General features: G+C 39.2%; 9 protein-coding genes across 9 annotated transcripts; 4 read left to right on the forward strand and 5 right to left on the reverse strand.

The window, feature by feature from the left end:
• Nucleotides 1-568: 568 nt before the first annotated feature.
• Nucleotides 569-4,672, forward strand: L201_004830 (uncharacterized protein; the record flags this gene model as incomplete). Its single annotated transcript, XM_066220567.1, has 8 exons — nt 569-1,156; nt 1,221-1,326; nt 1,377-1,465; nt 1,522-1,575; nt 1,632-1,866; nt 1,915-2,058; nt 2,110-2,207; nt 2,267-4,672. 8 exons carry the CDS (start codon nt 569-571, stop codon nt 4,670-4,672), a joined length of 3,720 nt encoding a protein of 1,239 aa, XP_066076664.1.
• A 215-nt stretch (nt 4,673-4,887) lies between these two features.
• L201_004831 (uncharacterized protein) lies at nt 4,888-7,144 on the reverse strand (the record flags this gene model as incomplete). Its single annotated transcript, XM_066220568.1, has 3 exons — nt 4,888-5,805; nt 5,908-6,207; nt 6,302-7,144. The coding sequence occupies 3 exons, from the start codon at nt 7,142-7,144 to the stop codon at nt 4,888-4,890; spliced, it is 2,061 nt and encodes a 686-aa protein (XP_066076665.1).
• Nucleotides 7,145-8,000: 856 nt separating this feature from the next.
• L201_004832 (uncharacterized protein) lies at nt 8,001-9,747 on the reverse strand (the record flags this gene model as incomplete). The annotated part of the gene is made up of 10 exons (XM_066220569.1): nt 8,001-8,230; nt 8,321-8,361; nt 8,459-8,699; nt 8,799-8,966; nt 9,097-9,150; nt 9,213-9,271; nt 9,344-9,374; nt 9,438-9,486; nt 9,548-9,679; nt 9,745-9,747. The coding sequence occupies 10 exons, from the start codon at nt 9,745-9,747 to the stop codon at nt 8,001-8,003; spliced, it is 1,008 nt and encodes a 335-aa protein (XP_066076666.1).
• A 59-nt stretch (nt 9,748-9,806) lies between these two features.
• On the reverse strand, nt 9,807-10,231 carry L201_004833 (uncharacterized protein; the record flags this gene model as incomplete). Its single annotated transcript, XM_066220570.1, has 3 exons — nt 9,807-9,815; nt 9,867-9,887; nt 10,043-10,231. 3 exons carry the CDS (start codon nt 10,229-10,231, stop codon nt 9,807-9,809), a joined length of 219 nt encoding a protein of 72 aa, XP_066076667.1.
• Nucleotides 10,232-11,182: 951 nt separating this feature from the next.
• Nucleotides 11,183-13,481, forward strand: L201_004834 (uncharacterized protein; the record flags this gene model as incomplete). The annotated part of the gene is made up of 8 exons (XM_066220571.1): nt 11,183-11,485; nt 11,609-11,763; nt 11,855-11,951; nt 12,057-12,140; nt 12,200-12,251; nt 12,365-12,668; nt 12,766-13,045; nt 13,170-13,481. The coding sequence occupies 8 exons, from the start codon at nt 11,183-11,185 to the stop codon at nt 13,479-13,481; spliced, it is 1,587 nt and encodes a 528-aa protein (XP_066076668.1).
• A 767-nt stretch (nt 13,482-14,248) lies between these two features.
• L201_004835 (uncharacterized protein) lies at nt 14,249-17,526 on the reverse strand (the record flags this gene model as incomplete). The annotated part of the gene is made up of 9 exons (XM_066220572.1): nt 14,249-14,265; nt 14,336-14,611; nt 14,687-16,072; nt 16,122-16,243; nt 16,300-16,667; nt 16,722-16,872; nt 16,935-17,044; nt 17,115-17,195; nt 17,353-17,526. The coding sequence occupies 9 exons, from the start codon at nt 17,524-17,526 to the stop codon at nt 14,249-14,251; spliced, it is 2,685 nt and encodes an 894-aa protein (XP_066076669.1).
• Nucleotides 17,527-18,119: 593 nt separating this feature from the next.
• Nucleotides 18,120-19,416, forward strand: L201_004836 (uncharacterized protein; the record flags this gene model as incomplete). Its single annotated transcript, XM_066220573.1, has 5 exons — nt 18,120-18,151; nt 18,211-18,410; nt 18,481-19,058; nt 19,138-19,234; nt 19,319-19,416. The coding sequence occupies 5 exons, from the start codon at nt 18,120-18,122 to the stop codon at nt 19,414-19,416; spliced, it is 1,005 nt and encodes a 334-aa protein (XP_066076670.1).
• Nucleotides 19,417-19,885: 469 nt separating this feature from the next.
• L201_004837 (uncharacterized protein) lies at nt 19,886-20,786 on the forward strand (the record flags this gene model as incomplete). The annotated part of the gene is made up of 3 exons (XM_066220574.1): nt 19,886-19,958; nt 20,126-20,437; nt 20,749-20,786. The coding sequence occupies 3 exons, from the start codon at nt 19,886-19,888 to the stop codon at nt 20,784-20,786; spliced, it is 423 nt and encodes a 140-aa protein (XP_066076671.1).
• Nucleotides 20,787-21,528: 742 nt separating this feature from the next.
• Nucleotides 21,529-21,887, reverse strand: L201_004838 (uncharacterized protein; the record flags this gene model as incomplete). The annotated part of the gene is made up of 3 exons (XM_066220575.1): nt 21,529-21,542; nt 21,620-21,790; nt 21,869-21,887. The coding sequence occupies 3 exons, from the start codon at nt 21,885-21,887 to the stop codon at nt 21,529-21,531; spliced, it is 204 nt and encodes a 67-aa protein (XP_066076672.1).
• Nucleotides 21,888-22,080: the final 193 nt, after the last annotated feature.

Below are 22,080 nucleotides of genomic sequence, written 5' to 3' on the forward strand. Positions count from 1 at the left end.
CTCCACGGCAATAGAAACTGCATGATAACCTGATAACCTGATAACCTGATGACAAACCCATACAAGCCAACTTAAATCCACGTATGAGTAAGCTTAAGATACGCGTGATATGGTACGGAGTTGTCCGCCGTAGATATACCGAGTATGATGCATGATGGGGGTCCGAGCGCACGAGAGGGTCTCGGTTCTTTGTGTGACGTTACGTTTGAGGTTTGAGATTGCTGCTGCAATGGTGGTGACAATGACAGCTCTCGCTGATATTATTGAGCAAGAGAGAAGCGATGATTTCTTACGTCTTGGCATTATCTACATACAGCATACATTGTCTACATATAGACTATCAACGAACATCACTTCAAGGATCGTAGCATTGGTAGGTAGAAAGTCAAGAATCTGCATAACGAAATTTGCTGCATAGTCGGAGCACAGACCAATATTGAGGGATTGTCTTAGTACGAGGTTTCGGTAACTCCCCCTTTCATTTCACTTTGGCACGATAAACTAGCAAGGTTACTTCTTGCAGCAATACAGCAAAACCTCTTCTTGTGTCGAATTGTATCCATCCAACATGTATTCTTCAGCTTCACCATATACCTCACCTCCTCAAGTTCCTCATGATCCTTACAGATCTTCACCTATCCCTGTGAATCCAAGACAAAATTATACCTCTGCATTTTCACCACCACCACCTCAAATGCCTAATACTTTCTCGCCAATGTCTTCAGGTCAATCTCATCGTTATCAACCACAACAACAACCATATCCAAATTCATCTTCACAATACGCAAGAGCACCTACGAATAGATATTCTTCACCTGTACCACCACAAGCTTATCCTAATGGAGGTGGGTATCCCCAACAGCAGCAGCAGCAGCAGCAGCAGCAACCTCCCCCTCAGCGTCATAAAGGTACTCTAGCACCCGGACAGATAGTCAAAGTAGGAGATCAAGCTGTCAGAATCGAAAGGTATCTATCGGAAGGTGGTTATGCTCATGTATATCTAACAGCTTCAGATAAACCTATTTATCCTCCTAGTAAATCAGGTGAGAAAAAAGGAAGATGGGGAGAAAAGGGCTATACGGAACATTGTTTGAAAAGAATAGCTTTTGAAGATGATAATGTTTGGATAGACGTAAAAAAGGAAATTGAAGTGATGGTATGTCAAAAGATGTTTACCGATAACATGTATAAGCTATATGTAGCTAATTCCGACCTGACAGAAATCATTACCATCTAACCCTCATCTCGTACAATATCTTGGATCATCGCATTCCCGACTACCGAATGGTACACACGAGGTTTTCATTCTAATGGAATGCTGTTCTGGTAAGTGTACAATAATGATAGATTGGATAGTAAAGCTAAATTATTTTCAGGTGGTGGTATTATCGATCTTCTGAATAAGAGGTTACGAGATAGATTGAAGGAAATAGAGATTTTGAATATCTTCACGGATGTTTGTGAAGTGAGTATAAGGGTCCATATACTTCGAGTTCTCACTGTACTGACTTGTCAATTTAGGCTGTAGCAGCAATGCATCATCTGTCACAGCCGCTTTTACATCGGGATCTCAAGGTAAGTTGTATTCAACCATATTTGCTTAGCGTCTCTCATGCTTAAAATATTCATAGATCGAAAACGTACTATCTCAACCTACATCTTCCCCTCCAACCGCTCAACGCCCAAGTCCACTGGTATTCAAGCTATGTGATTTTGGTTCGACCACATTCCCCGCCGATAAACCACCTCAAACGAAGCTCGAAGCTGATGCATTAGCAATGGATCTGAATAAGCATACTACGTTGCAGTATAGAAGTCCAGAAATGGTAGAGCCAATGTTGGGATTACCGGTAGGATTGCCGAGTGGTGAGTTATCTGTTCGCGAATTGACTTACAAAACTGACGATGGTGCAGATGTTTGGGCTTTGGGATGCCTTTTGTACAAGCTATGTTACTATACCACTCCGTTCGAGGAACATGGTCCTCTAGCTATAGTAAACGCAAAATACACCTTTCCACCAGTACCCGCATATTCTCCCCGCATACAGCATTTGATAGGTAAGTTCATTGTTTGAATTGGACTTCATGCGCTCACTCCGTCGAATTTAGCTTCGATGCTGGTTGAGCAACCTATACGTCGTCCTACAGTATTCGAAATCCTTAGAGTTGCTCATGATATGAGCGGAACGATGCCAGAATTCGATTATGTGAGCTTTTGGTTGCCTTCGATTCTGAAGAATCTGAATCTGATAATTATGTGATGTAGCCAATACCATCAAGATCTCTTGCTGCGTCATCACAATCGCGTCAAGCAACTCGGCCGTCCGCATCTTCATCAAATCTGTTAGACTTCACAGGATCATCCTCACCCGTGGACAAAACACCAGTTATGCAGCCCTCTCTCGCTTCCTCGGTGCAGCCTCAAAGACGAGGCCGACCAACCAGGGAACCAAGTCAAAAGCAAGTCACGCAGAACTATACACCTTCTTCCATGCCTACACCTCCCAAAGTACAACAATCTGTACCGAGTACAAGAACTATCGCCGAGCGACCTGTGCCAACCTTACAAGTTACAGGAGAAACACCTTCACCTGGTTTAGATGCCTTTGGAATGCCATCTTTGCCAACCTCCTCATCTCAAAAAGCTGAGCATCGTGGATTTGGTGATTCATTCGCTGCAACAAAGGCAAGTGGATTTACCGGTAATTCCAGATTTGGTGACAGTCTACCTCGCCCACCATCAGGTTTTGGCGATTCTTTCAGTGCCACAAAGAGTCCTGCCCTACAAGCTCGATCACCTGCAACCTCTTCACTCAACAGGGTCCCATCACAGCGGACTGCTGCTTCTGCAAAACAACCTTCACCACTAGTGACACCCACGATTGTTAAATCGCCGGAACAAAAGTCCTCAGCGAATGAAGGCGAAGTCAGCTTTGAGACTCGCTTTCCTTCGATTGAGACCCTCGATAGTGATACCTTCTCTCCTCCTTCTTCTTCCGCGCAACAAACCAAACCCGAAGCACTCATTTCACCTGTTGCGCTACCTGAATCTGGCCGACCTGCATTCAGCTCTAAACCGTCAGTCATGGGTAACATGACAGGTGGTGATCTCAGATCACCTACAATCGCAACTGCTCCTTCTGCTTATAATGGTCATACTCAACCTAGATCAACTAACGTTACGGGAACAGCTTTCAAAACAGCCAAATCACCATCATCCACTCAACAGAAGTCGGACTATTTCAGCCCTATATCATCTCCGTCTGAACCACCTTCAACTTCTCCAGGTATATCGAGTAGTAACCCAGCTAAATCACCTATGCCAGTCGATTTGATGGGAGATGAAGACTCTGATACGCTAAAACTTCTTCCTATGCAACCTGGACGATCTATCACTCCCTTATCTGCTACTAGCAGTAATCCCCTCTCTTCACCAAATTCCGTCATATCGCAATCACAAGCGCAAACTTCGCCAGGCTCGGTTTCCGCTCAAGCTGCTCCTACAATGGGCCACCATCGACCTTTGTTGCCCAAGATTGATTCCTCCAGACCTACCAGTAATATCAATTCTGAGCAGTGGTCACCACTAGAACGAATGAGATCCTCGAACAAAACTGGAGGAGAAATAAAGGTAGATATAGAATTGGATTCAAGTGATGAAGATGAAGTACCGGAAAGTGCTTCAGGTATGAACAGACGACCCACTTCGCCTACAAAGGGAGATACTAGGCCTTCCTCGCCACAGAAATTATCACAAAGAGCTTCAGTCTACGGAGGTATGTCACCTATCAAATCTCGCCAACCTACGAATTCAGCTACTGCTGGTATCCCCTCGACTGGTTCGCAACGACATAACGGAAATGGAGGTGAAAGATCTAGACCACAATCTATGTTCATTACTCCATCTTCTTCTTCATCGTTATCTACAAATAAACCATTCAACTCTTCATCTAAAGTATCTGAATCTCCGTCTGATAATCAGAATAGTTCTTCTTCGAGACCAAGCCATGGTAGAAAAGGATCAATTAATGATATTGTATCAAGATATGAAAATATGAAACCACCTTCTTCAGCTACTTCGTCATCATTTGAACCTAAAAGTCCTATGGAAAATAGTAATAGTCCAGTAGGACAAGGATCATCGACAACGACAAATGGGTTAGGTAGGAAACCATCTATAGCTAATAAACCTCAAGCATTAAGAAAACCTACATTAGATCAAAATCCCAAACCTTCCTCTTCATCTCATATTCAGACTCAAAAGCAGCAAGATACATCCAAAGAAACACCTTCTGCTTCTGCTTCGCCATCAATAGCTTCATCGTCTACGCCTATTATCAACAATAAACCAGCAATAGGAATAAAACCGAATCTAGTTGTACCTAAACCAATTAGACATGGTGATTTACCTAAACCTGAAGGATATTCGAAATCTTCTTCAGGTCGTTCATTTCCTATCACTAAACCTAAACCAACTTCAATCAATACAAATACCAATACAAGTGCAACAAACGGCGAAAACAACAGAGCCGAAATTACTTCACCAAAGAGTGGAACAAGCAGTCCCGAAAAACAACAATCCGTTAATTCTTTAATAGCAAGATGGAATCAAGGTCAAACTAATAATGCTAATGCTAATAAATCTACTAGAAAAGGAGGTGGCTACATCTAAGATCGCTATTCAACTTGATGCTGAATTGACGTGTCAATCGAACTGTATATGTAGCTATGTATCTAAAGTTGCTCAGGCTCTAGTCAAAATGTATTTATCGCATCGAATATATACATGAATTCTCATGAATGGTTAAAATGACTTGTATGACTATTGCTATGCTACGTGAATACTATGATGTAGGAAGTAATTATTGTATTTTGAGATGAGATGATTTACAAAGACCAATCATGAATATCTTTTTCTTCAACCTCAACAATGGCTTCATCATCATCAAAATCCCATACTTCCCTATCATCAGCGAAAACTTTCCAATCTCTTTCTTCCCATCCACCAGGACCTATATCGTTTAAACCTGCTTCATAATTCTTCCATCTCCACATCTCACATCTATCACCCCATTGCCAAATCAATTTGATTTTATCCTTATCCACCTTCTTATCATCTGCATTAGTGGTTTTTTGCTGAGCATTTTCAATCGCTTTAAATGCTTGTGCAATTTCATCCATATTCATTGGTTTCTTTGCTTCAGCTATTTTTGGTCCTGGTACAACAACAGCACCAGCAGCAGCATTCCCTGGTTCATGTTTCTTGTCTTTACCATCTTTATGCCCTTTATCATCATTATCAGCGTTATTATCTGTCACTGGAATAGCTATAATAGCTTTATCATCATTTTGGTCTTTATTTTGATCATTCTCATCCTTCTCAGCAGGTTTAATAGCTTCACCATCAATTAATTTAACATTACTGGTAGGTGATAATGGAGGTGTTTCTTTGTCTTTGTTATCGTCTGAAACCTGTTTCTTCTTTTCATTTTTAGCTGCAGTTATAGCTTCATTGATATCAGCAGGTTTCTTGTCCTCCTTATTATTCTCCTTTTCTTTTGCTGCAGCTGCAGCCATCTTTTCTTTCTTTTCCCTTTCTTTTCTTTCTCGATATTCTTTCTCTCTTTGTGCTTTAACCATATCACCAAAAACTCTATCATGTCCTGAAGTAATCAAAACTTCAAATTGATTGTTAGCTTTTTCTTCAGGTTTAAAGTTTATATACATATCTGTTCTTAATAAGAAATGACCATGTGCAAGGATTAAATATGCTCCTGCGGCTAAAGACCAATGTTTTAATGGTTTCTACAGTATTACAAAAGCAAAATGAAAATAGTCAATGTGTTAGCATTAAACCTCAATCAAGTTCATCATATTATTTGTAGATATTCAATCTAGTACACTCACATCAGTATTGTAAACACATTGAACACCAACTGTAGATAAAATATCTTCTAGACCTTCTTTAGTCCATTCAATTTCACTTTCAGCTTCAGTCTCATGTGCATTTTCTTCTTTCTTGGCATTAGCATCGGTAGCAACAATTTGTTTTTCTTCTTCAATCTTTTCAATAGAAACGACATCACCTTTTTTCTCTTCATCTTGTTTCTCTTTTTCATCTTTGATCGGTCTTACAATATCTAAAAGATGTTTTTTAGATGATTCTGTTGTCCAATCGAATTTTGACCAAAATTCAACGACCGGGATCTACACAATATTTTTGATAATTAGCATTGCATTACTTCTCTAAAATGATATACCCCCTAACACTCATCCGACGATGATGGGAAAAAAAACTGACTTCATAGTTGTCCGATTCAACCAAGATATTCCACAATTCCAATAAAATACCTTGAGCAGAAGAAGGTAAATCTCTAATTCTGGTCAACTCTTTTTGCTTTACGATATTCTTATTTAATTCTTTTTCCCAATCACCATTTAATCTTTTTAATGCATCTCTTTCTGATTTCTCTTTCCATTGTTCAACTAACCAACCGTCCTTTGTGATATCTACATAGATTACTTGATCTCCAACAGCTTTAGCATATTTATGATATGCTCCTCTTGGATCTGTATTGATAGGTGGATACTGCTTAATTTCCTCATTTAAATCTAATCTTACTCGTACAGGTCTGTTAGGTACAGGTTTGAGTAATCTGATAGGCTCTAATGGTTTTTCATCTTCTTTCTCTTTCTCTTTTTCGTTTTGTTCAGGTTCAGGTGTGATGTCCTCAATTGAAACTGACTCCTTATTTTCTTTCTCCGCTTCACCCTTCTCAGCTTTATCATCATTTTCACCTTTAGGATCTCTCTGATCTCTATTTTCGACTTCGTCTTCACCTTCGACTACCTTTTTATAAGTATTTTCGTTATTATCAGCTTCGGGTGCAGGTGTTGGAGGTTCAGGAATCATGGAACCAGGTGTGGCAGGAGTTTCAGGATTTTTGTTGTTTTCCTGTTTATCACCTTGATCTTCTTTAGGCTTGTCATCAACATTTTCATCTTCAGCTTGTTTCTTGGCTTTAGCTTTAGCTTTAGCCTCTGCTTCAGCTTTTTCTTTTTCACTTAATCTGGGTTTAGGTGCAGGTGCAGGATGTACTGCTAGTGCAAGAGGTGGTGGAACAAGGTATCGATGTAATGACATGTTGAAATCAAGAAGTAGTTATGATTGAATCTTTGATAATTGGTTGATGTGTCAGTGCAACTAAGACTCTAAAATCGCTTGTATAGCAAGGTGACTCACAGTATCGAGCTGGATTGATTTTTAATGACAAGACCTTCTGATCTCTCAATATTGGTGTTGTTGACACGATCGAATTACTTTACTTATCTTCTAAATAATGCTAGAATCAATAATCTCAATATGGATTGACTCGATGAATTGATATTTCTACCTTTATGAGAAGTGCGTTATTATGTTCAGCTCAGCATACACAATATCCCCGTGGTTTCTTGAACGGGCACCTCCTCTTATAGTTCTCAAACTTGTATGTAGAAAATCAAGTTGAATGTTAACCACAAAAAGGAAGTTTCTCCTCTTTGAAGACAAAGGTCATATATGTACTGCAACATAATTATGACTCGATAGCGGACAAAGGACGGCATCTTGATTGGTTTCAGAGGATTTGGATGTTTAGTGGTTGCGAGAAGAATCAAAGGAGTGATAGGCAAATCAAAGGGTTGTTGTACTTCAAGGGAGATTACTATGGATATCGGGGTTCAGCATCGACGACCAATACTCAGAATGGTTGCCCATGCTCAGGAATCACAGCAAGTTATGCAAATGGCCATACTCTGTGTACGTAGCTTGAAGGGCTCTCTGCTTATGGCAGCTTTGTTCCATAAGGTTGTAGTTATAATCGATATATACTTCTTTCTACCAGTCTAAGGGTAAATATGAACTGTTAGTGCATCAAGCGATATCGGAGACATAATTCTAGCATGAAAATACATTATAATGATTGTTCAGTACTAACAAGAACTTACTCCACGAAATCCGGTTATTCCACTTTGAATGTCTTGTAACCAGCTCCAATTCCACTCATAACCATTCCAGCTCCTGTCCAAAGGATCAATACACCGAAACTCTGTACTCCATATCCACCCTCTGCATTACTAAGTGATGTTGAGCTCATAAGAGATGATGATATAGGTCCGGAGATGATTGAACCTATCCCTCTTGCCAAGTAGAAAAGAGCATATAAGATGGCTGGTAAATGCGGATCATCATCTATCGAGCGACATTCGACAGGGTTGTCAGTCTTTATTCGTCATTGAGTAGACTTCAGAACGTATATAGTGTTTCAGGATGTAAACATACGATTCAAGACTTTCGTAAAGCTCGACAGTAATGCTGTGTAGCTACGAATGAGATTGTCCCATATCCAATTCAGTCAGAATTCATTCAGTTGAATTTACCACTCTCGTGAATTGTAGCAACTACGGATACGAAACTCACCTTCCTGCGAATACACCAAAAGCAACGCTGAAAGCAATTAGACCTCCAGCATTCTTAGCTGCTCCCCATCCTGCAAAAACACTGATTCCTGATGCTAAAGCCATGGCAATAATCGATTTCCTTGCTCCTAATTTATCTGCCAGATATCCTAAGAAAACTTGACCAGGTACACGAGCGGTGTTCATCATTGCAATTGATAATGTACCCATTGTAGGTGATAACGATAAAGCTGTAGCGTAGGCTAACATAAATTTTGGAAATGCGATAAATTGTCAGTAATTGCGATAAGCTGATACGAACCCCTATTCCCGGTGAGAGCAAAAGTTTTAATGTGACGCACAAGGAAGGTATGTACTAGGCATGAAAGCCGCTAAACCTTGAAATAAAACACCTAACCAAAGTAACCAGAACGGAGCATGTTTGATAAAATCCCATTGGATATTTGGTCGACGCGTTGCTATTTGGTGCGAAACAGGTAATCTTGGTCGGATGAATGGTATCAACAGAGCTAAGAGGATGATATACGCGATACCCTACAGATCAAGACATCTGTCGATAAGCGAACTTCTGACAAGCTTGATGATATCCCCTCTTGTATTTTGGAACTCACGATTGCCAGTAATATGTCGTACGCTTACCATACTTCTCTAGCAGGGCGATCGAAATCAATGGCATAACAAGCCCTCCAGCGCCTGAAAAGTTTCAATATGGTCATTTCATTGGATGTTGAAAGGTGAAGATGAGTGGAGCTTACCTGTCCCTGAGAGCATGATTCCAGCTGCTAAACCTCTTCTACGGGAAAACCATTCGAACCTGAGAATCCTTCAGTAAACATTCATTATGCACGAAACCATTGAGCGGAACTATTCTCGTAAATACACTTACATGTAGTTTGTGGGAGGACACCATAACATAGCTGATTGACAGAGTTAGCATCAGCATAAATGCTACGCTACGAGTCTAAGCTAACAGAACTCACTTCCACCAATCCCATATAACACCCCTTGGGTGATGACTAGCGATCCAGCCTATACCATGACCCTCAATAAGCGAGTGTGGGAGGGTGGATTAATGGTTCTCGTGACTTACAGTCTCACCAAACGCTGCTCCTATCAAACCTGCACCTAGAAACACCAAACCCACCCACATCGCAGGTTGTCTTTGACCAGGATGAGAAGTAAGCCATGAAGTCGATGGACATAACAGTAGATACATGCTTCCCTACCATGATAACATGAACATCGATCAATTTTGGTTTCATAATGAGTGATCTGAAGATCGCTTACCATGGCAATAGTACCTATGATAGGTAAAACTGTAGATTTGGGGTATATCTTGTCATAGTGATTTAGGAAGACTGTTTCCAGTGAATTATTAGCCTAAAGCTGGATTTCTAATCATAGCGTACCTCCATATGAATTTGCGAAACCTGCAAATCCAGATCAGCCTAAAATTATTTGTAGAAGGATTTTAGAACGATACATAAGCATCTATATGAATGATCAAAGCAAACTCTTAGCTTCAAACTTCAAGATGTGCCTACTGATTGTGTGGCATGGAGAACTTGTACAATATCGGACTCACCTCGAGTGCAGTGGCTGCTGCTAAATAACTCCAAGCTCCCCTTCCAACATCTACCGGAGGTAAAGCATTTGCGCTTTGATCGATCTCACCATTATTGGCACCGCCTTCTTGGATCTGAAATTGGTCTACTTGTGTATGCACAGACTCCTGCACATTCGGTTCTATGAATGAGCTCGATCCTTGATCCATATTCATGAATTAGCTTGATGTCAATACGAAAACTGAAACGTAGAAAACGATACAAGTTAGGAAATGATGACCGCTGGTTTAAGCCCTTCGGAATAGACCGAAGACCTTATTAAAATGATATAACTATCTACCTAGATCAATTTATGTCTAAATCATAATCTCTCACATGTAAGATAACTCGCTAAAAACCATTCATACCAAGGATGTACGCTAGCGTAATCACATCTCACTACTTGCATGAACGTCTGCTGCTCTTGACTCTCTCATTTTGAGTCCGATAAAAGTGTCACAGCTACACAAATGGGTCGGCGGTTCGGACTTGCAAAATACCTAAATATCGAGACAAATCAGGGAATTCCGATCGCTTCGTTCTATGCGTAGTAGAGATCTGATAGTAAGGTCTAATTATACGTCCGAGCCTTACCATACTTGTGTATCTATTGTTCTCTTCTCCGCTTTTGAATCTAAATCTATGTGATCGAGCATTTACACGTTTCAGTTTCACAATGATATCTATAACAGGCTTAAAATACATGTAACTTACGGCAATCAACGGTCAAACGGTCAAAACAATCCTTTAGAACAGGTCAAAGTGAACAAATCTTTCGCATTGATGACCAATCCAAAGGTCTTCTTAGCCCGTTTGTGCAACATCCCCTGCAGTATTCTTGACTACAATACAATGCTCAAACCCCTCCCCTCTGTCTCGGTTATCCAAGAGTTTCAAACCTGTCATGTTTATCGTATCACTCGTCAAATATTTACCTCGGTTTAGAGATCTAGCATTATCGCCTTCCTGAACGGATATCAAGCTATCATTCATGGGAAAGATATATAAGAACAGTATGTAATTCTTACAGATTGTCCTTCAAACCGTCTTCCATCTCATCATCATCTTATACTTTTTCCTTTGATCACCTTTAAGGTTCTCTCTTGAGCGATTAAGCAAAAATGTCAGAAATTAAATCACATTTCGTATTTGGAACAACCGCTGCCTATTCACATGTACCACCTATTATAGAATTATCAATTTCATTATTAAAGACAACACCGGATTTAGTTATTTCTGTTTTATTACATATAAATAATCATGAAACTTCATTAAATCTAATTGATAATGAAAACTTATCAGAAGATGTTAAATCAAGAATTAAATTATGGCCTGTAGGTGAAAAAAGAAATATCAATGATATGCACAATCTATTCTTTGATATGATTTATAAATCAGGTGAAGTTTACGCTGGTATCTTACTTGTAAGTTCAGAAATCTTTACAGCCATTTAATCGAAACAAAAGAAAAAAATTCCCCCTTTCATATTGGATTAGACACTGTAGTTGTGGAAGTAGAACTAAGAAATCTGAATGTATCCATTATAGGGATCAGCACCATGGCCTAATCCTACAGTATTCATCTACGATGCTGCCAGTTTCTTCTATGTTATGATCAAATCAAAAGTTGAAGAGAAATTCCCTCATATTAAACCTACTAGAACAATAGCTTATAATCCTGTACCAGTCGGTGAGGTCCTCTTGTGAGTTTGCATCGGTTCAGGTTCCAGACAAAATGATGGGATTTGCTATTGATTATTGATTGTTGATTTCGTCTTCTTTTTGTATCCGTAGCCTTGCCGGATCAGAAGAAAATGGTAGTATAAGATGGTTGGACAGACTATTAGACGAGACTGATCCTGATGCTAGAGTTAAGCCTGAACAAAATCTTGTAAGTTTTTGGATGAAAACATTAGACTTTTACGAGAGGCACCTTGATATTATACATTACATAGACAAAGTGTAATAGATACTGATACTCAACTACATTAAATAGCTTTCAGGTGCAAACAATAACTCAGCTGTAGATCCTTTAGTTCAAGCTGCTTGGATGGAAAAATTCGCCAAGGCTTATAAAGCAGTAAGTCAATTACCTACCATTTAAGGGGGATGATCCGCTGATAAACTTCAATTATTCAGTGTTTATTCGAATCTGATAGAACGATCAAAATCCCTGGTTATAAACCATTCCGTAAGTTTGATTTCTCAGATGATAATCAAATCAGGTATTCCAGCCAGGGACCTTTTTGATGGTTATTGACAATAATTTCCATAAGCTTGAGCTGATATGGTTTATCTGATCAGATGCCTTCGAAAGATGGGGTACAGAAGTAGATTATGGGTCATTACAAGAAATAGGATGGTTTCAATATTTATCAGGATATCAACAAACTTTACCTGTTCCCGAACAATGGATCACATGTTATCCATCTTCTGTAATTGAACCTGAAACTCTTGAAGCTCTTAAAAAAGATGAATATCTTACTTCAAGTGGTAAAAAACCGTTTATTGAATTAGGTTGGTATGAAAGAAAACCAAAACAAAATTGGGGTGAAGGTGTTAAAAGCTTTTTAGATAAATATGATGCAAAATCTGTTGTTTATATTAGGTAAATTATTTTTTTTGGTTTTTCTCGTGAATAGGTATTCAAACTTCAGTGCTTAACTCACTTTACTGATCACCTTGATTGATATTTATACATATAGTTTCGGTACAGTCGTTAATGCAGGACCAACGTTACCTGCATTATTTGAATATTTAGAAGAAACTAAAACACCATATATCTATGCATACGGTAATCAAAAGTCAACATTACCTGAAAATATGAGAACCATTTTAGAAGAAAGTGAGAAACAAGGGTTATGTTTAGCTCCTGATTGGGTTGATCAAGTTGGTGTATTATCACATAAATCTGTAAAATGTTTTATTTCTCATTGTGGTGCGAATTCTACAATTGAAGGTATTGAAGCTGGTGTACCAATAATTGTGAGTTGAATTATCAAATCAAATCAAATCAAAATCATTTCAATATATTGTCATGACGAAGGTAATACACAAGCTAAAGTAGCTAATTTTTATCCCTCTACCTTATTATATACCTGTACCGTAGGCTATGGGAAGAAAAGGTGATCAAGTATTATTATCATCAAGAATTCATGATTTAGATTTAGGTATTGAATTATTACAACATAGAACAGGATATTCAATTGGAAAAGAATTAACGCATAGAAAAGGTATACTTGTAAAAGGTACAAAAGAAGCTTTAAAAGAAGAATTAGTTGAAGCGTTTAACAGAATTAATGGACCTGAAGGCGATGAAATGAGATTAAAATCACGAAAATTATCTCAAGAGATTGAAGAGAAAAGACAAGGTGAATGGAAAGAGAATATTCAAAAATTCGGTTTATACGGTAGAGAATAAAATAGATAAATTGATGACAAGATATATCTCTCCCTCTCTCTTAGATGAGATCCTTGCTTATTCATACAATTTCCTCTTTTCTTCTACCACTACAATCACCATTATAGTCCTTGACTTGGTCAGATAGACGGATATGGCTGTCCTTTCTCACGATATATCACAGTATACGTTTGCGTAATTAGTCAATTTCACGTCGTATGCATGTTATGGTTAGTTTCCTCACGTATTTGCGGGGCTTGGGTATTCTGCTGCCTGTCTAATGGCAGATACCTGATTTGGAAGACGCTATGTCAAAGTGCTTCGTAAGTCATAAAATTCGGCACTCAGGCAATACAGTAAGTATATAGCTAGTCATCAAACTACAGTCAACCACCTTTGGGGCAAATGCAGGCAAAAACCTAATTCCTGAGATCAACTGTGATCCAGAAATGATGTATGAGCTATGTCAAATTTGGGAAAGTTCCCAGTTCTACAACACGAGCAGACTTTCACAGCTGTACACTGAACGGTTGCATAGAGTGTAACCTATAGAAATCGTGATATTCACATGCACTTTGTTCGGGCAATGCATAATTTAGAAATCAAAAACTTCCTTCCTACTTTTAATTTTTTCCAATTTCGTCAAGTGTCAAATGAGTGGGTGAGTGAGTGAGTTGTAAGGAGAATGGATACTAAGTGAACTATAATGAGGTAAGATGATATTCAGGAATGATGTTTGGCGTCCAATTTTGGGGAGGGAGTCGTCTAACAAGATCCAACATATTTTATCAATATCTTCGATAAGCTAAAGTGAATTATATTTATCAGCCAAGTATCTTCATGTAAATGGATAAAATGGGTATAAGCTGACTTACCATGAGCAGCAAGAGGAGTAGGTGAACCTCTTGAATGATGTAAAGCCATTAATTGCCTTGCATCAGGATGTTGATTCTGTGGTGTTTGTTGTTGTTGTTGAATTTGTAATTGATTAAATGCTAATGGAGATTGGAATTGGTTATCCTCATGAATGGAATGTGTGGTGGAATCAGGTGAAAACATTGAAGATCTCTGTTGTTGCTGTTGTTGTTGTTGTTGCGTTTGTGAATGAGCAGGATTAGAGAATATCTGAGTTGTACCGTATTGTAATACAGCTATGTATGACATCGTTTCATGGTATCAGCGAATGGCCACTTTCCCTTCTTCGCCACCATGCCATCGGAACTTACGAGGCTCATATTCATCCCTATCTGATCTACCTGGACCTTTCTGCAGATAACCAGCGTGATCCAATCTACCTCTTTCGTAATTTCCAGCATTATTGTTACCACTATTACCACCTTGTAATAAAGCCAATTGACGTTGATGTTGAGGTGAATGCGCGTAAGGTGATTCAGCTGCTGCTATACCTGCACTGGACCAAGTATTATCATTTCCACCACTTCCACCACCTATTGAAGAATCATAACTTCCAACAAACGATGCAACTTGAGCAGCCAATGCGGCCGTTCGGGGATCATTCTGTTGCTGTTGTTGTTGATTATGAGGATGTGGCGAAAAAGTATTATTATCATCATTTTGTGGTTGTTGTTGTTGTCTTGTATACCAATTATCTCTTAAACCAGATTGTTCGGCTACACTCCTTCTCATATTACTAAATGGACTTTGACCTCTTGAATTACTCGATGACGGTCTAGCAAACCCAAATCTCGATTCTGTACGTTGTGCATTGTGGTCACCACCAACACCACCTATTCTTGATCGAGAAGGTCCAGGTGTACTATCCGATGTTGATGGCGAATCTTCTCCTTCAGATGGATCAAATGGTCTGAACAATCCACTATATCCCAAAGAATTCCTTCGCGATGGTGCATCAAACAAATCAGGTAATTCAGGAGCATGGACACCTAACTCAGCTAATCCTTCTAACGTCTTACTAAATGGACTAGGTTCATATCCTCCAGCTTGAGCATACCTTTGCTGTAACTCCGTATCATCCAACCCAAGTACGAAAGCGAAATCTTTATCGTGTGCAGGGAAGGAAAAGATGATGGGTTCTGGATAAGGTGAATGTATGATGATAGGCTCAGAGGAAAGAGGTTCTGGCGGTATGGAATCGGTTGAATGCCCAGGTGTTTGTGGTGCAGGTGATGAAGATGAAGGCCCAGCATCTGAATCCGCTGATGCTTGTTCATCTAGTATGTCATCTGGCGAAGGCTCGGGAGCAGGTTCAGGTGCGGGCGTAGAAATAGATAAGCCAGGTGGCGGCGGAGGTGGTATAACAGAGGATGAAGACGATTTGGTGGAAGTCAGAGGAGGTAAAGCCGATGATTTCCTTTTGGGCGATGTTTGAGCACTAGTGGTTGGAGCACTCTGTGAAGAGTCGGTACTCTTTGCACGAGCCATTGCTTGGGATTTTCGTTCTTTCTTCTCCTTTATAATTATAGGTATAGTCGGTGAAGGAGTTGGAAGAGGGAATGCCGCATTGTTCTTGCCGAGAGGAATGAAACTGCCGATTTTGGTAGGTCGAGCGATAGGATTAGCATTACTAGCTCGGGTAGTCTTGACAGTAATACCTTTACCCCAATTAGCAGCACTCGGCAATCCGGTCGAAGCTGTAGTACATCAGTAAATCTGCCAACTACCAGATGAGAACAAACTCACATCCATTGACATCTTCTGAGGAAGGTTTTGGCCAAGCTGTCTTGGAAGATAGTGAAGGAGGTTGTGGAGCGGATACGATAGTCTGCTTTTGTCGAGCATCATATTCTGCTGGTCTTGTAAAGCTAAAAGAAAAAGGTTAGTTTAGCGGGAATTACTAGTCGTCGGGAAATATACTTACGCAGTTTCCATATCCTCCTTGGTGAAACAATCACTATCACCTCCCCACTCATGCAGACAATGACAATTTGGTGTATCACATTTTTGACTCTTCAAAAAGGATTCACAATAACGTGTTGTACCGTGTGTCGCCTTCAAGAGAGATCCGGGTGGACCTGAAGGTGCAGGTATTCCATCTAATGAAGCTATAGCCCTGGCGGCATCTTCCCTACGAACGTAAACTATGTATATTCCAGTAGAAGTTGACGGATCGTCTTCTGTCAAAGTAGTCACCGCTGATGCCGTGAGTTTCGTCCGATCACTAAGGTAAATCTTGGATATCTTTCCGTATTGTCCAAAGTAGTCATTCGACCGCAATATCGGTATAGCCTACTTGTGTGTCAGTTGTTAATCCGGCCGATTTAGATGAAAAAGATATCTTACTTCGTCACCTGGTGCAGGCAATTTCATCCCTATCACATATACCATGTTCTTCATCACTACCCTCACTCCAAGTAGATGCCTTCTACCCATAGACGTGAGCTGTTTAATTGTCCTTGCCTTTTTGGTCTTCCTTTCCTTTGCACGTTTTACCCTATACGTGAATTTGTCAGCTGTTGAGTTTCCTCACAACGAAACCTTGCCAATATAGCTTACTCTTCCCAATCCACAGGTTGAAATACAACAGCCTTGGAGTCATAAGGTCTTCGACAACCCGGACAACGTGCATCTGAACCTAGTAATTTGTTGTAACAGAATTGACAAATCTACGAGTGAACATGTAATTGTCAGCTAATGACCTCTAATGAGATGAGTTACTGAGAATAAATAGCTTACCTGCATACCACATTGACATGGCTTGAAATTCAAATCCGACAGATCTAGCGGTTCTGCACAAAGTAGACAATCGGGATCATCCTATTAAGGAATGTAAGCGCTTGCAGTTCAACCAAGATCGTTCAAACGTGTGTCAAGAGAAGATGGGGAAGTCCATCCCTTTACGCGTCTGGAGTAACTTTCTGACGTATTTGATGATATCTAGAAAGGTTATATGGAGAAGATTTGGATAGCTTACCTCATCATCACTCCATACGACATCTTGTAATGTTTTCAAAGTTTCCCTATTTACACCACCTGATGAACCACTTGCGGGAGCTACGGAACTTATACCTCTTGATCCTAAAGTAGCGAAAGGTTGTTGACCCGTTGTAGGATTTGCTGGTAGAGGATGTAAAGATGGAAGAGGCATTGTTTTTTATCGGTTTATCGAGTTTCGGATTGAGATTGAAGGAAAAGGAAGAAAGTTGAAAATGAAAAGGGAAATTTTTGGTATCTTGAAAATCACAGAATGGTATATTTTAAACAAGCTTCAAGAGTCGATCTGACTTGAATATCGTGTATCTTGAGCTTAGTTGACAGAGAAAACGAGAAGAAAAACGGAAATGATAATGGAATTAGCAATGCTAAGAAGAGATGTTGAATAGGTGGAATTTGAAGGAAATATGAAATATCAATGAATAATAAGTGAATTAAGGGTTAAACTGTAAGACCAAGTTCAAAGCACGTACTGTTCAGTTGACGGAATCAAATTTATGGCATTTTAACTTTTTGCCACTTGAACACACCTTGAAACAAGTGGAGGTAAGAGGAAGGTATGCATGTATGAAGGCCAGCTCAAGATTGTTTTATGATATTCAACATTCCCAACTCCCGTTGTCATTCAGCTTTAGCTAAATCCAGATCAAACAAGGAGGTCACAGGGTGCACACGCAAAGTAGTAGAAGGCGCCCTGTCAAAAAAGTGTAATCAAGGCCGTTACCTCGACCTGGACCATTCTCCACTATGCCAGATCTAAAATCCTATCTGGCGGACAAGTAAGTTTAATTTCAGAATACAATATATTTATCGCAAATGAGCTGATGTAATTTGGTAGGTATATGTCAGGGCCGAAAAGAGATGCTATATTATCACGTTCTTCCGATTCAAGTTTGAAGAAAAAGAAGAAGAAACCCAAGAATGAGGATTACATAGGGGGATCAAAAGGTGAAAGTAGTGGTGGATTAATGTTAAAAGACGAAGATGAATGGAAAGTCAAAGATGAAGATGAAGATATGGAGGAGGGTGATACGCCAGGTAAGTGAGAACAATCAATTGAATCTGTATGTGTGTACACTAAATATCTGCTTAATTCGTTATATCACAGTTGTTGGTAAAGGCTTAGCGACATTCCAGAAATCGAAATCATCCTGGGCAACAGTCGGATCAACCTCATTACCTGTATCCTCTTCAGCTGAAGCAGGACCATCATCACCTTCTCGGGTCGTTAAGACGGAAGACTATGCGGAGGACAAACCTGAACCTTTAGCTGCGCTAGTACAGATGACCAAGAGGAGAGGAGGATTACGTACAGCTGCACAAATGCGTGAAGAAGAAGAAGCTAGAAGAGCAGCTGAAAAATCACTTTCACCAGAACCTGATGATCAAGAAGAAGGTGCAAGTCATAATGAGACAGTACACAGAGATGCTAGTGGTAGAATCATCGATGTGAAGAAATTAAAAGAGGAAGAAAAATTAAGAGAAGAGGAAGAAAAAAGAAAAGAATTAGAAAGGAAAGAATGGACAAAAGGTTTAACACAACGTCAAAATAGAGAATCCAGATTAAAGGAAGAAAGAGAAATGGCTCAAAATAAGAATGTTGGATTCTCAAGAGATGATTATAGAATGAATAGAGAATTACAGGAAGTTGAAAGATGGAATGATCCAGCTGCGGCATTCTTAACTGTAAGTGGGAAGATCAGCTTTCGTGGCATACGAGATAACTCCTGTTCATCAAAGCTGATTAGTCTCTTCTAAATTACAGAAAAAGAAAAAGAAAGGTCCAAGAAGACCGAAATATGAAGGTCCTTGGGCACCGAATAGATTCGGTATACCGCCTGGATTTAGGTGGGATGGTGTTGGTCAGTCAACAAGTTTTCAGCAGTACCTGTATAAGGTCTTTATTGTCGAATGTATCTTCACTGACTCTCGCTTCATAATTATAGATCGGTCAAATGGTTTCGAAAAGAAATTCTTTCAAGCTCAGAATACAGCAGTTCGAACGGAATACGAGAAGAATCAATGGTCTGTTGAGGATATGTAGTTGTCGTATGTTATCCTTGTTGTATATTAATCTCTTGCATGACATCTATCACAAATATTAGCTCTACAATGTTCTCTCACTGTTTATTACTATGCTCTTCATATATCAAGCATGGATATGCATGTAAAGTGAAAGACAATAACTGTACGCGTCACTTTACTTAAATCTGTTACCCATATATTAGTTATGGTTATAAGTGCCTCGGGATAAAAAATGGTAAAATGCCGTTATGATAAAATTATATGTTGATTGGTTAAAATCGAATAAAGCCAAGTCACTGTAGAAGACGAATCATCTTGGACTTATTCCTTGAATTCCGACTATAGCGTCTCACTCCGACTTCACCCTTTTCGTGCATCCTCAACACTTGCATTTCTCATTCCTCAAAACCTTTAATTTCATCAACGTATTATACATCTTTACACCTTACTCACCACTCAGCCTTTGTGCAGGATCATCAATCTCAAAAATGTCATTCCGAGCTATCCTTAGAACAAAACCTGCTTTCGTAGCTCCTTCAGTCAGACCTGTTGCTTTCACTGGTAAGTCTTTGGGATTTTTGTTGATTGTGTTGATGTCATTCCTCAAGTGAAACGTGTACCATGAAATGATCTTTGTGTATATTATACAATGATCATTTTCTGGAAACGAAGTAATCAAAGAAGACGAGCTAATTTATGTGTATCATTCTTTACATAAATTTACATAGCCGTTAGATTCGCTTCAGGTGGTGGAGCTCACGCACACGAAACAGAATCATATGAATCATTCAATTCAAGATATCAAACTTTTTTCACATCAGTTGGAGATTTATTTGAATTACAAAGAGGTTTAAATAATTGTTTCGCATATGATTTAGTACCATCAACTCAAGTTATTGATGCTGCTTTAAGAGCTTCAAGAAAAGTTAATGATTATGCTACTGCTGTAAGAATTTTAGAAGGTGTAAAAGAAAAAGTTGAAAACAAAAATCAATATCAAGCTTATTTAGATGAATTGAAACCTACCATTGAAGAACTTGGTAAGTTTGAAGTTTCAGTGGTTCATCAAAAGATTCTACTATTCCATGTTTGACGACAAAGGGATTAAGGGGAGGAAGCTCGGAAAAATCTCGATAAAATAATGGTATAAAGGAAAGAATAATATAAAAGGAAGATGTGTTACAGAATCGGAAGACGGTATAAATACTGCATGAAAAGTAGTTTCTGTCGTGTATATGGATGAAAGGACATCGTCTGGGAAATAATTTTCATGTCAAATGGAAAAGGTATCGGACTAGTGAGAATAACGTAATGCATTAACGCTAATACCCCTTCTTTTTACCAACAACAGGTATCACCACTTCAGAACAATTATACAACAAGAACTAAGTGTATCCTTACCTAGAATAGATAGATATCTTGAAGGATGTAGCTTAATCAAGAAAAGTATATACATGAAATGGAATAACATTAGTATATATTCTCCTTGATGGAATGGGATGGAATACCTATACAAACAATCAACATGGGTGATATAGACACCGATGATCATCCCGGGCACAAGGATATGGGTTGTTCGCGCCAAGGTTCTGGAGATATTTGGAAGAATTTACTGATTTTTTCACGTGAAGAGTGTCTTAGACCATTGCACTGATTCATTATTTACAGATTCTTTGCCATCTTGATAGTTTTTTCCGAACCAAAGAAAATGGGTATCCCTACCTCGGTCAACAATCAGATGAAGTGATATCAAATGAGAAAGCTCACAGCATAAGTCGGTGTCGGCTATCGATACTGAATCCTTCCACCAATCAGTATTATATTCACAAGTCAACCTGTGTTTTGAAGTTCAGGTCCAAGTTCAATATACGAAACCAATTTCTTCCACTGATGCATCATAAAATACAAACTACTTCATTCCCCATCGGTAAGGAAAGAAGGGATAAGAAAGAAATATCCTCAAAATTGCGTGGTCATTGCAATATTGAAAAAACCAGTTAACTTGAAACTCATCCCCCTTTTCTACAACCATGGTACTACACCTATTCTAATCGTATCGTAAACTGATTCTTCTACTTGTGCTCCCTAAACATCCAACGCGAATTAAAGGGTTGGTATTATCTTAGGTAATTTAAGCACCACCGCCTACACGAAACCCATCAACAACTAATCAGTCGATCATTCACCTACATTGATGATCAAATACCCAATAAATCACTTACAACATCCACCACAAGCTTCAGTGTTTTCAGCTTTAGCTTCTTCAGGCTTAGCTTCTTCGGCGTTGACTTGAGCTTGTTCAGCAGCTGGAGCAGCGGCATCGGTGGCGCTGGCGGTAGCAGCAGTTTGTTCTACGGCAGGAGCTGGAGCTTGAACTTGTTCAGTAGCAGCTTCTACAGTCATATCATAGGATATCATGAGTAAGAGGTTTTTTAGCCAATTCATTGAATTGTTTGATATTACAAACTTACGTTGTTGAACGTCAGACATCTTGTATAGGATATATAAATCGCTTTATTGGTTTAGTAAAGTAATTAAGTAATAGAAACTTGTTGTTGTAAGTAAAATTGTTGAGTTGTTTGATTGTTGAGGGAAAATATCAAAAATTCAAGTGAAATAAGATTGGTTTATATACCTTTTCAAGCATTAAAAATCATCCACTTATTCTGGCTTGTCGACGTGT

The sequence above is a fragment of the Kwoniella dendrophila genome, chromosome 6 (genome assembly GCF_036810415.1).
Source record: "Kwoniella dendrophila CBS 6074 chromosome 6, complete sequence".
NCBI lineage: Eukaryota > Fungi > Basidiomycota > Tremellomycetes > Tremellales > Cryptococcaceae > Kwoniella > Kwoniella dendrophila.